The sequence below is a fragment of the Lathamus discolor genome, chromosome 22 (assembly GCF_037157495.1).
Source record: "Lathamus discolor isolate bLatDis1 chromosome 22, bLatDis1.hap1, whole genome shotgun sequence".
NCBI lineage: Eukaryota > Metazoa > Chordata > Aves > Psittaciformes > Psittacidae > Lathamus > Lathamus discolor.
Window position 1 is genome coordinate 2156174 of NC_088905.1, and position 14298 is coordinate 2170471.

General features: G+C 56.2%; 2 protein-coding genes across 6 annotated transcripts; both read right to left on the minus strand.

The window, feature by feature from the left end:
- Nucleotides 1-232: 232 nt before the first annotated feature.
- On the minus strand, nucleotides 233-6932 carry RNF122 (ring finger protein 122). Of its 4 annotated transcripts, XM_065659416.1 has the most exons (7): nucleotides 6826-6931; nucleotides 4025-4097; nucleotides 2167-2323; nucleotides 1242-1287; nucleotides 995-1036; nucleotides 630-712; nucleotides 233-559 (listed from the first exon to the last, which is right to left on the minus strand). In XM_065659416.1, the coding sequence occupies exons 3-7, from the start codon at nucleotides 2274-2276 to the stop codon at nucleotides 445-447; spliced, it is 396 nt and encodes a 131-aa protein (XP_065515488.1). In that variant the 5' UTR covers nucleotides 2277-2323; nucleotides 4025-4097; nucleotides 6826-6931; the 3' UTR covers nucleotides 233-444. The 4 variants fall into 4 exon arrangements, with proteins under 4 accessions (XP_065515488.1, XP_065515489.1, XP_065515487.1 ...); XM_065659417.1 differs by lacking the exon at nucleotides 4025-4097 and having other exon boundaries at nucleotides 6826-6932; XM_065659415.1 differs by lacking the exons at nucleotides 4025-4097; nucleotides 6826-6931 and adding an exon at nucleotides 1396-1675 and having other exon boundaries at nucleotides 2167-2252.
- Nucleotides 6933-8407: 1475 nt separating this feature from the next.
- DUSP26 (dual specificity phosphatase 26) lies at nucleotides 8408-12599 on the minus strand. Of its 2 annotated transcripts, none has more exons than XM_065659411.1 (4): nucleotides 12437-12599; nucleotides 10181-10453; nucleotides 9615-9823; nucleotides 8408-9180 (listed from the first exon to the last, which is right to left on the minus strand). In XM_065659411.1, exons 2-4 carry the CDS (start codon nucleotides 10357-10359, stop codon nucleotides 8981-8983), a joined length of 588 nt encoding a protein of 195 aa, XP_065515483.1. In that variant the 5' UTR covers nucleotides 10360-10453; nucleotides 12437-12599; the 3' UTR covers nucleotides 8408-8980. The 2 variants fall into 2 exon arrangements, with proteins under 2 accessions (XP_065515483.1, XP_065515484.1); XM_065659412.1 differs by lacking the exon at nucleotides 12437-12599 and adding an exon at nucleotides 12212-12312.
- Between the last annotated feature and the right edge of the window lie 1699 nt (nucleotides 12600-14298).

Below are 14298 nucleotides of genomic sequence, written 5' to 3' on the forward strand. Positions count from 1 at the left end.
GAGACGTCACTGATGGCGTCATTATGATTTTGGGTACTGAAGGTCCGGAAATACGGAGGGAGTGGGGTAGCGTGCGTACGCGCGTTGGTTTTGGGTCCGTTTCGGTCGTTTTCAGCCGTTTCATCCCGTCCGGGGCCCGCGGGTGTCGCCTCCCCTCGAGCACTCAGAAACTGAGAAATTACCCATTTAATTTCTTTTCACACCAAAATGTGCCCCACCCCCCACCCCCCCCCCCCGTAGGGACCAGGTACAAAAATACTCTGTGCAGCAAAAGGGGGGTGGGGGGTCCGCACAACACCCCCCCCCCCCCAAACCAAACCAAACCAAATCAGCCCCCTGCGGGCTGCAATTCCCAGCTCCCGAATCCTTCGGGAAACGAACTGGGCGACGCTGCGGCCCCGCGGTGGCTCCAGCAGGGATCTGGACGGCGAAGAGCGGAGCGGCTCACACCAGCTCATCCAGGAGGGTGCCGATGCCTGCGCGGGGCTGTGCGGGCCCCGCCATGGGCTTGTTGCACATGGGGCAGACGCAGCGGACCTCCAGCCACTTCACCAGGCACCTGCGGGGCAGGAACACAGAGTGGGGATGGAATTCCAGCGGCTGGGAAAGCCCCGCATCCCGGTACTCACCGCCTGTGGAAGGCGTGCTGGCACGGCAGCACCCCCAGCTCCTCCTTCACCTTAAAGTCTTCCAGGCAGACGGCACAGGTCTGCTGTGGGAGGTGAGATAAGGGTGAGGGTGGGTGCGAACACACGGCCCTGCTCCTATCCGTAATGCTGTGCCTGGGGAAATCCCGCTGCTGCAGTGCCTCTTCCCGGGTATTTCCAGCTCCCAAAGTGCCCCCAGGGAGTGGGTTTCCTTCCCGGATCCCAGCCATCCTCATCTCACTTTGCTTGCGAGCTGCCTTTGAGCCCATGGAGCAGATGGGATGTGCCCCAGAGCATCATCCCCGTTACCCCCAACTCCATCCCATTCCAGAGGCAGAACCACTCACCCCGTGCACATTCAACCTCCGGGCATCACCTTTCAAAACCACCTAAGGAAGGAAAGGAGGCAGAGGATTTAATATCCAAAGGGATTTTGCCCGGGCCACAGCATGTCCCATCACACCCAGCTGCGATGAGCAGCATCAGTCCCTGCTGCATCCCAACCTGCCTGCATCCACCACCCGTCCGGCCCCAAATCACTGTGGGTACGTGCAATATACATATATCCTGCATAGAAACAAGTGTCCTCTTTACCTCCTTGTACCCGAACCGCTCACTCTGCGCCTGGTGCCGCAGTTTGCTGCAGAGGGGGAGAAAAAGATGCTGTGAGCTTTACAGCATCCCCAAGGGTCACATCGGTTGGGTTTAAACCATGACAGCAGCACAGCCAAAACCGCACCGGAGGCACCTGAAATCAGGGGAGCGCACCCTTCCCAAGCAGGACTCTGGGATAAGCAGCTCTGAGGCCGTGTTTGTGCCATTGGAGCAGTCCATGGTCATGTCCCAGGAGCACCATGGGGCTTGTGCCACCTCCAGAGCAGGCAGGAATGGGCAGTGGGGAGCGATAAGAGCCGGCAGCCCCGATTGTTTGCCTTAGGAAATCGTTCATGGTGCAGGAAGCGCTGTATTTCCAGCGCTGTATTTCCAGCTCCCAGCCCCACGGTGACCTTGGCCAGGGGAAAATCACCCTGCAGAGAAATGGAGCAAGATGTGGGCACAAGGAGACCACTTGCGATGGAGCTTCTCTTCCAAATGAGGCACTGAGATGTGCTTCCACGATCCCCCCAAATGGCCGAGAGATGCACAGGGCATCAGCAGAGCACGAGCATCCCATAGGGAATGACTGAGGCACCCGAGCCCTGCAGAAACACCAGCTGCTGCCTCGGCTCTGGGTTTATAAATAGCCCTCATGTAATGTACAGACACATCCTCCCTTGTGCAGCCCTGCTCCTTCCCTGCCCGACACAATGCATCCCTCCGTGTGCTCCCCTGGAAAACAAGAGCCCCTTCCTGCGTTTCCTGCCATGCTCCAGCCATAGGGAACACCAGGGACCACGAGCACGGCCCTGCTCTTCAGGGCACATCCTTATGGAGAGTGGTTCCATGTTATGGAGGGGATATGGGAAAGGGCTGGGGTTACCCCAGGGATGCAGCCCCACTGCTGCAGGCCCTGGCTCACCTGATGAAGTAGCAGCAGAAGATGAGGCTGAGCACAAAGACAAAGATGCCGGTGCCGAAAATGACCATGTAGATGTTCAGTGGGAGGTCCTGGAATGTGATGGGAGGCATCGTGCAGGGTTTACTGGGAGGAATCAGCCCCACACTGCAGGAGCACCCTTTGGGGGGAAGAGGAGAGTCAGAGTTTAGGATGGAGGAAGGGGGAAAAGAAGTGAAAAGGAGCTGCTGTGAGAACAGAGCGAGCCTGGGCTGGCTCCATCCCCTCTGGAGCTTGCAAAGTGGGCAGAAACCAACACCAGCACATAGTCTTGAGGGCTGTGAGCTGAAGATGTCCTTAGGAGGAGCAGCAGCCCCTTAGAGCAGCTCAGCATCACCCAGCAATGATAATGCGGTCACCCCAGAGGGGAAGGGCACAGGGACCTCAGCCCCCTGACACAGCCAGGAGCTGGTGCAAAGTCAGACCTTTCATTGCCCCCAAACCACAGTGACCCCACAAGAGCCGGAGCTTTGATTTCCCATCAGATCCCGCTCAGGCAGGACTTTAAAGGAGAGCAGGCCCCACCCAGCCCCATCTGTGCTCCATGAGCATCTCCCCCTGCCCCTGCCGCTCGGCGCCATCCCATCGAGCAGCTCCTCCAGGAACACTTGTGGCTTTAATTACGGGCCGCCTGCTTCCCATGAGGCTGGAATTTGCTCTGTACCATGGAGACAGGAAGAGAGTAGGCGGCAGAAACCTCTGCACAAGCACTGGGATCCCAGGCTTGGTCTGCCTGGTTTCCTCCCTGCACTGTGGGCTCCATTGCCTGGGACATCTGGATAGCAAGGGGAGCCCAAGCAGGACAGGCAGGCAGCAGCAATGGGGTGAGATCCTGTCCCGGGACACTTCATTCCCTGCTATTCCCAGATGTCTACTTCGAATTACAAGTTCCACTGATGCAATGGGCAAAGGCTCTGGGAGACAATGCATCTACAGAGTAAGAAAGGGAGGATTTGTTTGTCAAGTCCTTCTGCTCCCGAGACCTCCAGGTGCAGGAAAAGACAATGGGAAAATTGGTGGGTTTTTTTTCATTTCCTTGCTGGAAATGATGGAGAAATGCTCTGAAAAAAGAAGTGTTCAGCTCTGAAAGCAGCACTGAGCAGCTAAATAAGGTAACGCTGGTGGTGGGACACAGGCTGCAGAGCAGCTGTGGGTGGATAGGGCAAGCCTCATGAGAAGAGTGGGAGAATCAGCACTACAGAGAGCAGGGAAAAGCTGGGATGTGCATGATGGCCTTAAAGCTCACCCAGTGCCAACCCCTGCCACGGGCAGGGCCCCTTCCACTGGAGCAGCTTGCTCCAAGCCCCTGTGTCCAACCTGGCCTTGAGCACTGCCAGGGATGGGGCAGCCACAGCTTCTCTGGGCACCCTGTGCCAGCGCCTCAGCACCCTCACAGGGAAGAGCTTCTGCCTCAGAGCTCATCTCAGTCTCCCCTCTTTCAGGTTAAAGCCATTCCCCTTGTCCTGTCCCTACAGGCCCTTGTCCCAAGCCCCTCTCCAGGTTTCCTGCAGCCCCTTTAGGCACTGGAGCTGCTCTAACGTCTCCCCTTAAGCAGCCTTCTCCAGGCTGAACCAGCCCGGCTCTCTCAGCCTGGCTCCATCAGATCCAGCCCTTGGAGCACTAGAACTGCCCCATGGGAGCCAAACCCTGTCAATCCCATGCTAACCCTCCCCAGCTCATCCCTCTGTGCTTTGTGCTCATCTTAAGGGGCTCAAACCCCAGCATCCAAGCTCCTGAACATCACACCCAGACTTTGCTCCCCAACACAGGCTCGTCCCCCATCCCATGGGGCAGAAAATTCCCAACCCCACAAGCCGCTTACCGAGCACTGCTCCGGGTTGGATGCCCGAATTCCCTACAGGTAGCAAGGGCTGTGTGTAAAAGCCACATGGGTGCTGAGAGAGCAGAAAACCGAGGTGGAACACGAGATGCTGTAACTCTGGTGCCGAAGGAAGCAGAGGAGCCGGTCTAACATGTCCCTGCCAGCCGCAACACAGCTGGCAAGGCTAAGTTTAGACTCACCAGCTTAGCAAGGGTCATTCCTGCTCAGCAGAACTCATGAGCTCCAGGCTGCTGTGCCGAAGAATTCCATGGCAATGCCCTGTCCTGGTGGAGGGGCAGCCATCGGCTCCGCCGGGATGGGAAGAACAAGCCCTGGAGCAGCGGGTCCCAGCAAGGCAATGGAGCCTTCCCAAAAGCCAGGTCCTCCCAGCCATGGAGCCTCCCCTCCTGCTCCTCCCCACGAGGGCGTCCCGACACGGCTGAGCCATGGTTTCCATTAGCACAAAGCCCTTTGCCTGACAGAGGCCTTGGTATTTTTAGTTCAAGGGGAATGGATCCAATCTGGCATTAACCAACACAATATGAAGACCTGATGGGCACCAGACCCAAACCAGAACAACCCATTTCTTAACTTGAGTTTAAGTAGTCTTAATTCTAGTTAGTAGCTTGACTCTGCTAGTTTTGTACCTGAAATCATAAGGCAGCAGGCTGGAGCAATTATTTAGTAGGAAAATGAGACAACAGGGATCATAGGCATCTATGAAAGCACCTACAGACCAGTGCTGACTTTGTGCACTCTTCTCACTACAAGAAGATGGTTCATTTTACCGTGTTCTTCACGTAAAGTGCAAACCCTCCCCTTCCCAAGCAGGAGCAGCAAAGATGCAGTTCGACCTGTTGGGGCTGTCGGTTGCACCCCTCCTTCTCCAGCCCACACAGCCAGATTGAAGTGCTGAGCTGCCCTAAACGCCCTGCTGCAAGCTGCGGTGAGGACACACAGTGCTGCTGGTTGGGCTGGCTCATGGGGGGAACCCCAGCCCTGCTCCCCAAACCCTTGACCATCACAACCCCATTAATGGCACCCTCATGCTCCAGTGATGCTGCACGGTTTGGTCCTCTGGATACAGCAGCTCTGTGTTGTAAGTGAGGACAGGCACAAGTTTCCACCCAATGTGCACAGGCACCGAGGTTTTGCTGAGCTGAGCTTCTCCCTCGCCCCGATCCTTGTTCAGTGAAACAAATGGAAAACTCAGCAGGTCATTAAATCAAACCATTCTTTCTCCTCCCACACAAAAGCTGTGGGCTTTGCATCAGAAAAACTGAACACAGCTCCCATATCGTTTCTGCTGTGATCACAGAATCACAGCATCCCAGACTGGTTTGGGTTGGAAAGGACCTTAAAGCTCATCCAGTTCCAACCCCTGCCACGGGCAGGGACCCCTTCCACTGGAGCAGCTTGCTCCAAGCCCCTGTGGCCAACCTGGCCTTGAGCACTGCCAGGGATGGGGCAGCCACAGCTTCTCTGGGCACCCTGTGCCAGCGCCTCAGCACCCTCACAGGGAAGAGCTTCTGCCTAAGAGCTCATCTCAGTCTCCCCCCAGGCAGGTTCAAGCCATTCCCCTTGGCCTGTCCCTACAGGCCCTTGTCCAAAGCCTTTGTCCAGGTTTCCTACAGCAACAGGAGGAGAACTCATGATGCAGAAGAGGAGCTGACATGCCAAAGCCACACGGCACATGCTGTCTGTTACGATACTCTCAATGCACCCATTTAGGTGGAAAACGAGATTTCTTCCCTGGGTTTCAGGCTTATTCCGACCAGTTCTGCAGAACCCCAGACGCTGTTTTGCTGGACTCTGCTGACCTCAGTATTTGTGAGCTCAGGGCCCAAAGCCAAGAGGTACAAGTCAGATGCCCACGGTCAGGCTCCCAAACCCACATCCCAGCCTCCGAACAAGGGTGGGCTCTGTTCTTGGTGCTCCCCAAAGCCCCTGCCTTGGGAAGCCAGCGAGAGCGGTTGCTGCTTAGGGCCTCTAAAAGCCAAGTCTCTCTTAGTTAGGACATTCCTTTAACACAACCAAGTTACATCTTCAGCTGGAGAGTGTTTACTCACACCCTGCTCAATGGAAACCCCCCCATTTACCACATATCCACGGCACGGAGTTGCAATGAGATGATCTTTAAGGTCCCTTCCAACTCAAACCATCCCGTTATCCTATGTCCAGAGCTCATTGCCTGCAGGACCGGTGGCTTCTCATCCCCCAAGCTGCCCAAGAACCCACAAGGGATGCGTTACAGGAGAGGAAGCCACTGCTTGCATTATATTTAGCTTCAAAGGCTGTAACCCTTTCACAAATTAAAATCACCCAGCCTTTATTGCTGGGGCAGGGCTTTGATGCTGGAATTCCCAGCGCAGCTTCTCCACTCCTTAGCCATAAAAATCAACCACTTCTCCTTCCAACCAAACCCCCCTCACATGTGCAAACTCAGTTCCATGTTCCTGAGAATTCCTTACAGCCAACACCAGAGCCGGGGCCTCGCCTGGGGTCCGTTACAACAAGTTTATTCCCTATCTGCGGACACATGGAAGAGGTTTTGTCGCTTGCAGCATGGCAAATTCGTTTAGGAATTGGCCTCATTCCTGGGAACGGGGCAGGAGCCGCTGCTCTGGATGCAGAAGCGTTCTCTGGTGCGTTCCTGCATGGAAACGGGGCTCCGAGGAAGGGCAGGGAGGGGGAAAAGGGGGATATTCCCCCATCGCCCCGCAGCGGGAGGCCGGGGAGCGGGACCCCACCGTACCCCAACCCCCCCCCCCCCCCCCGCCCCTCCGCGGCCCCGTTCTCACCGTTGCAGCCGGGAGCCGCTCCGCCGTGCGCGGCGCGGGGCCATGGCCATGGCCGGGAACGGGAATGGGAACGGGAGCTGCCCGAAACCCCGCCCCGAGCCCCCGGGGCCGCCCCCGGGGCCGTCCCAACCGAAGGAGCAGCGCCGAGCCCCGGGCGGCTGGAGGTGGGGGGTGATGGGAGACACGGGGTGGTCCCAGGTTGGATGGAGCAGCCCCGAGGAGGAGGAGGAGGAGTTGGGGGTGTTGAGGAGAAGCTCCCCATGACCCGGCTTCAGCGTGCGCTTGAGCTCCTGGCTTCTTCTGCAAGAGATGGCTTTGGACACGCTCAGCATCTCCACCCGAGCTGTGCGCCCTGCGGGTGACGGGGACCACGAGCGGCTGTGACACGGCCCCATGAGCCCTATGTCTGGGGCAGCAGCACCGCAGGGGCTGTGTCCTCCTCCAACAGCTCTGAGGATGGTTCCTGCTGATTGTCCTGCCCAAATCAGGGCGCTGCACTGGGGTGTCCCTGGGCACCGCAGGCTCACAGCAAGGCGCAGCACGCCGCGGGCTCCGGCACTGGTTGTGCTATCTGGATCAGTTTGCTGATCCTCCATACACGACCTCTCCCCGTGCTCAGAGCCTCCCTGATCCTAGCTTTGTCCAACAACAGCCCCGCTCCGCATTCAGAGCCCAGTTTGCAGCAAGCTGGGCAAAGGGAGCTCTGCGGCAGCAAGGAGCACAAAGCAGAGCTGTAAAACAGGAGGCATTTCACAGCCCCAGGCCTTGCCAAACTGCAATCGACCGCTGCTGAAGCTTCTGGCATGTCCAACAGTCCCAACAGTGCCCGGTGCCGCCACGGATGTGACCAGCCCCTATGTGTTGTGTTGCCCAATACAAGTTCCTCCTTGCTCACTGTCTGCAGCCCTTGCTCAGGGTAACTCAGGGTAACCTCAGCCCTGCTGCCAGCAGTTGATCTGATCCATTTGATGCTGTGCTTTGAGCACCCTGGGGCACCTCGTAAGTCCCCATTCCAGGAGCTTAGAGTGCCCCAAGCCTCTTGCTCCGTGTTTATGTGATCTCAGCAGAGCACATCAGCCAAGCAGAGCTTCCACTCAGGAAGTGGAGGAAGAATGGGGCTATAATAAGAGTGGGAGGACAATGAGCATGCAGGGACAGCCTGGTACCCGTGGGACCGGTGCCATCACAAGCACTCACTCCTGGCCCTGGTCACCGTCCTGGGGCTCCATCCATCCCTTCTGCAAGCGGTGAAGGTGGCACAGGTCCCAGGGGACTACCAGCCCTTCTGCAAGGCTGGTGCCTGCCTTTGGGAGACCAACATCGCCACCTCGTGATGGATGGTGCCACTGGTGATGGCCAGAGCCTGGCTCTGCTTTCCACCAGGAGCCCACACTGCTGGAGAAAAAGGAGTGGGGAGGCCCAGCACAGGCACTGGGGTCTGATGGGTTCAGCCCCTCGATCCAGGAGGACTCGAGTTCATCTCAGCCCCGAGCACTTGGTGATGCTCTCCCACCAACTCCGGTGCCAAACCCCAGCTTAAACTCACAAAGGCTCTCCCAAAGCACACAAGGGATGGGCAGACTTTTTCCTTAGCACTGTCTTTATTTGTACAGGGTAACACTAGGCATGGAGGACATCCAAACACTGCGACACAAGGCCTGTTTGCCTGAGCCCACACGCCAGATCTACTTCACATTGCTACGCAGACCAAAAACAAATGGGAGACAAGACAAGGAACACACAGAGCTTCAGTCTCCTGGGAAGGAGGGACGGGTCTGGCTTGGCAAATGCATCTGCCACGTGGGAGAATGAAGCCTTAAAAGCTTCCTGGAGCCCAGAGGGATAGAGTAACCTGTAACATGGGGCTGAGTCCCTCTGGAGGCATCTTGGAGCGAGCAGGCTGGGAAGGAGGCTATACTTTAGACCTACCTAGGTGGCAAGACTGCAGGTTGAGGGCCTAGGCATTACCACTAGGAATAGCTCAGGTGTTTGGGGACCCTCTTAACCGAGGAGGAGGCCCAGGGGCCAGTTGCATGTAACCCATTAGCTGCCAAGCATCTGCACAGCGAGGAAAGCCCTATCTCTGCCCTTCAGTGGGCAATGGGATCGGGTGAGTATCGCACACACAATGCTCTTCATCGCACACAACCCCTCTTCACGCACTCCTCTTCAGCCTCAGGGCATTGTCCAGGGCGACCAACTGGCGCAAGAAACCCCGGTTGGGGATGATACCACGGTGGTCCTTGACCGTCTTTATGGCTTCTACAAGGGGCATGTGGTGGCGGATCATGAGGTAGGCGAGGACCAAGGTGGCCGACCTGCTCACCCCGACAGCACAGTGCACAAGGATCCTTCCTGGGGGTGAAACACAGGGGCTGTGTCGCAGCAGAGCCAATATCCCCATTAAAAACTTACTGAGGACCCAACTCTTTGTCACTGTGGATCCTGGAGCTCCAGACCTCTGGATGTGCTGCCTTCTAGGGCCAGATGTAGGGCTCCAGTTATAGTATGGCTGTGATGCACTGAGGTCCCCCTCTTGGCAGAGGGTATCAGTGTATCCTTATCTGCCAAAACAGACTGAGCCACAGCTCAAGACACAGGTTGGGGCTGTGACCTGGGGTACCAGTGCTCACATCTAGCTTGTTTCCTCTTTGGAAGAGGTGATCCAGTGCAAGAGACACCATCCCAGGCTAGAAACACCATTGCTTAGCAATAGGATGTCAGTCTAGCTTCCCACCTTCTTCCCATCCCTGCTCCCCACTTCTCTCCCAGCAACCTTTACCACCAACCTTCGTTCAGAGCTTGGTGGATGAAGTCAGCTGCAGGGTAAAAGTAAGGGCTCATGTCGAAGGAAGGCGAGTCGTGGGCCTCGATGCCCAGGTAGCGGATGCCCGTGCCCTCGTAGTACTCAGCACCCCCCCTCCACTTGCTGTGCGAGGCGTTGAGGATGTGGGTGATGCGCAGGTGAGCCAGCTCACGCCGGTTGGCTGCTATATCTCTGCAGAGAAGAAGATATAGTGTGAAGAAGCAGAGGTTTAGACCGGTAAACAGTTTCCAAGGACAACATAAGGGCTGTCCTGGACCATATTTACATCTGGATGAGAAGGTAAATATGCCAGACTCTTGTATTTTAACTCAATCTCAGTGTCTGCCTCCACAGCACTCCACCTACCCCACCACAGCGGTGCTCCAAACTCACACAGCCAGGCTTATATCCTTCTTCCTCTGTCCCAATGTACCATGCTCGTCGCATCCTCCTCTCCCTCCCGTTTCCCATCTTCCCACTCCCAGACTTCCCTATTTCAGGACAACAGCCCTGAATCCCCGCAGTTCCTGTCCCCCTTCCGATACATACTGATCGCCCAGGTAGAGTCCCGGCCAGACCTCATCAGCATGGTTACAGGCTGTCTTTCCTGTGTACAGCAACCTTTCCAGCTCGAAGACGCTGAGGATGGGGTGGTTGTTGCGCTCCTCCCTCGTGCCCCGGCTCGGTGACCTGGTGCCGTTCCTGGAGAACCTCGACAGGAAAGCCATTGGAGCTGCCGAGACCCACAAGGCATACCTGTGGGATCGTGATGGCCGGAGAGTGGCCTGGAGGTTGCTTCTGCTGCTGCTGCCACCCACGGTCCTGTCATGGAAGCAGTGGAAATGCCATTAAAACAGCTGGGGACCTCTCACTCCATCCCTTCCATACAACCACGGGCCCAAAGCAGCCAGTTCTCGCCTTCCTGATGAGAGGTCTGCATCAAGTCAGCTTCCCAGTGTGAGACAGAGCATCACCTATGCTCACTTCCAAGAATCAATACTGCTGGGGAGAAGCTAATGATGCCAGGGCTGGTGAGAGCAGCCACAGAGGCAGCCAGATTGCTGAGTCTCCACAGGCTGCAGTTTTGCTCCAGCCCCAGGAATTTGGGTTGAGGCCACATTGGCAAGAGATGTTCTACACAAGACCACCTTCCTTCTGAGCTGGCTCTGGGGCTTTGCCTGCCAGCGGGACAATGCCAGCTCGAGAGCTGATGCTGCCAACCTGTGATCAGAAGCAATGAGAGGCGGCCAGGCCTGGGCAAGCCACCAGGACTGGGGAGGAAAAGCCCCCAAACAGGTGGAGGATTCCATATGGCAGCACTCAGCGTCTGGCCAGGACCCAGACACCTACAGAGCAGGCACAAAAGCCTGTGGGGAGGGAAAGGCAGGATTAACCCCTCCAAGTACAGCAGGCCTGGCACTGCATTTGAACATCTAGGCCCGGTTTGGGGCGGGAAGAGTTAATTCCAGGGGACGGGAAAGCTCATTTTGGAGAGCACATCCTCAAGGATGCAGCTCTGCTCTCAGACCTTTGGCTCGTGCCGATACTTGTCACACATCTGCAAGAAACTCCCCTGGACATGGAGCAGGAAACAGCCCCTGCAGCCAGATGCTCCTCAGAGCTGCCTTTCATTGCTTGTTTGCTGCTGCCCCGCTGACAGAACCGTGCACACATGAGAATACAATTCCCTGTCCCCAAATCACTGCATCGCCCACTGGAAGGCGTCCAATGAGCATCCCAGCAGAGCCCCCAGTAGCAGCTCTGCACTGGTCAGTTGTCTCTGGGACTCGAGGAAGGAAAAGCTGTGACCTTGGGCTGGATCAGGGCACGTCATGTTGCCTAAGGCGCCGGCCAGCAGCCAAGGGTGCAGAAGGAAGGAGCCTCCAGCCATTCCTTGGCACTGTGCAGGGGAGGAAAACATTGCAAGGGCACGGGGAACCTCAGAGGGAGTGCAGGGAGCCTCATGGATGTCTCCTTCCGTACCCCCTGTTCCAGGCTGGCAGCTCCAGCCCTGCCTGGTGCCTTGGGGTGCTGCACAGAGGGGTCAGCCCTGCCCGCACTGCCCATAGCACTGAGCTCCCCCAGGGCTCACCCTGACACATCTGCCCTGCCCTGATCAATTTTGGACTCCTTCATGCCGGGAATTGAGTCTTGGCAAACCCCACCTGGAAAAGGCATTCCAGCACGGCTATGTACCGGAGCCCTTAAACCTTGTGTGACCTTGGCTGCAGCACAAGCCACATGCCACCAGCCCCGGGGCAGCATTAAGAGACAAACAGCAGAAGGGTCTGAAAAAAGAAACTGACTCATAAGGCTGTAACTAGCCCAAACAGCAGACCCTGCTATTGCTACAGCTGGAAAACCAGCAATCCACACCTATCTTGGGATGTGGCTCTAGAAACCTCAGGCCCAAAGCTGGCTTCCAGCATCCCACCCCTAACACAGCACCTTGCCAGCCCCCCCCAAAGCGCTGCGGGGGAAGTGAAGCTGCCCCACATCCAAAACCTCCAACAGACCCCAAAGCGCTCGTGGCACCCAAAACTCAATCAGGTATCGGTTGTTCCCCCCCTCTCCCCCCACCTCTTTCGGCATCCGAGCACGGGGCTTGCTCCCCGCTCACCAAAGCACGCTCATGGCTGGCTCCGGAGCCCCTCTGCCCATCGTGCGCCGCTGGGAGGGACGGGAAGCGCAGCCAGAGCCTGCCTGGATGCTCGGAGGAGGCAGCGCTGGAGGAGGCAGCCCCGCACGGGCGGCAGGGACAGACAGACAGACAGGAGGGAGGAGGCGCCCACCCCATTGCTCTACCTTGGCAAGGGCTGTGGCTTCCCGGCTCGGAGCGAGTGCCGTAGTCAGATCCAGTCGGCCATGTCTCCCCGCTGCCGCCGCCGCCGCCGCTGGAGAAAGGCTGATGTATGAACATCTATTTTAAGCCATGACATGTCCAGAGGCAGGTTTGTTTATCTCATGCTGTGCATGGATGGGTGAGGGAGGGATGCGGGAGAAGGACAAGGCGCACACACGCACACTTACACATACACACAAGTGCCCACGGCCGCGCAGGCAAAACCAATGGCAACAATAACATGGCAAAATCCTCCTGCCAGATTTTCTCTCACTCCTCCTCCAGCAAAACAGGAGTTGCTCTGAGAGGGAGAGAAGAAAAAGCCAGGAAAGTGGTGCCGGTGCCATTCCCACCCATACCTCAAACCTGCAGCCGTGCCCAGAGGATGCTGCTTCACTTACAGTTGGCCTCATCCCCCCCCTCCTATTGCCAGGGTCTCTATGGCTTGGTGACAGCTTCATTTGCTAAGAGACTAAGCCTTAAAGGGGTGTGTGTGTGTATATGGTGAGCTGACAAACTATTTACAAATCGATGTCAAATTCAGGGAATAGTTATTTTTTTATGGGGAAAAAAAAAAAAGGTAAAGAAAACAGGAAAATTGCAGCTTTTTGTTTTGACGTTTTCTAAATGACACCGTTCATTTCACAAGTGCTGCAGCGGTTTTCAGTTAAGCGTTTTCCAGGCAGAATGTGCTCCTTTTCCCCCTTTCAGTGTAAAAGTTTGATTCAAATCAGCAAGTAGGAGTGTGGTGGGAAACAACCAACTTAGGGAAGAATCAAAGCATGCTGTTCCAGGCCAAACTCATCCTAAGAGGTTTTATAGCATTCCCTCCCCTACTCCTAAAGCATGAAAACCCAGGAAGTTTGGCTGGGTTTTCAGCTGAGCTTGTGTTGATCGCAGGATACAGAAGCTCCAAGGATGAGCTCAGCATCACCAGATCCACCTGCACCACAGTGTGTACATGCAACGTGGTTTAGCTGGGCTTTTTCAACATCCATCATGGACAGCACAGGTCGCACGTGTGCAGCCTCATCACCTTTCAGTGTATCACAGGCCTGGTTTCCCCCCCATCACGTACAGCTAAATGGCAGGGTTGTCAGGAGCTAAATTGGAGGCTAACAACATATATGGGTTCAAAAAGACTTTGGATACACCTGGATTGCAGATCTCTCAGCTTTCCCCATGAGGTTCTGCATACAGCTTCAGCCTAGGAAGTGGATAACACCCCAGAAGATGGAGAATATGCTCAGGAAGGCATTTGGGATGTAGAATCGTAGAATAGTTTGGGTTGGAAAGGACCTTAAGATCATCCAGTTCCAACCCCCCTGCCATGGGCAGGGACACCTCACACTAAACCAGGTCACCCAAGGCTCTATCTCTTTGCTGCTTTCCCCAAGCAGTAACTGCTGGCTGCTGTAGGAGCTGGGTACCAGGGATGATGGACTTTGCTGCTCCAATTCCTTTGCGCCTGCAGAAATATTCATTCACTGTTAGCAAGTCCCAGGAGAGACCCATGAAGCTGCAGATTCTGGAGTCCCTGCCAGATACCATCACCTGATCCTCAAGGAGCAGAGGCTCCAGCTCAGTCAAACCCATCAGGGTTGGAATCTTAAGGTCCTTTCCAACCCAAACCATTCTATGATTCCATAACTGAGCAGCAGTTGCTGATCCCACCCTTTGGCTCCTGTGCACCACACGAGAAGCAGCACCCAGAAACCTGATTTATTCCCTTCCGCCATGGTTTGCTCCAATTCCTCCATGCCCAGACAACCAGGGATGCACAAGTGACAGAGAGGGACAAAGCTCAGCAGGTCCTGGGTGAGGG

Excerpts from the sequence above, each read along its gene's own strand:
- DUSP26 (XM_065659411.1), bottom strand. The coding sequence starts at position 10,359 with ATGGCTTTCCTGTCGAGGTTCTCCAGGAACGGCACCAGGTCACCGAGC. Across the intron at positions 9,824-10,180 it reads GGACTCTACCTGGGCGATCA|AGATATAGCAGCCAACCGGC; the intron begins GTATGTATCGGA and ends TCTTCTCTGCAG. Across the intron at positions 9,181-9,614 it reads CCACCAAGCTCTGAACGAAG|GAAGGATCCTTGTGCACTGT; the intron begins GTTGGTGGTAAA and ends TTTCACCCCCAG.
- RNF122 (XM_065659417.1), bottom strand. The coding sequence starts at position 2,276 with ATGCCTCCCATCACATTCCAGGACCTCCCACTGAACATCTACATGGTC. Across the intron at positions 1,037-1,241 it reads AGCGGTTCGGGTACAAGGAG|GTGGTTTTGAAAGGTGATGC; the intron begins GTAAAGAGGACA and ends TTCCTTCCTTAG. Across the intron at positions 713-994 it reads GGAGGTTGAATGTGCACGGG|CAGACCTGTGCCGTCTGCCT; the intron begins GTGAGTGGTTCT and ends CACCTCCCACAG.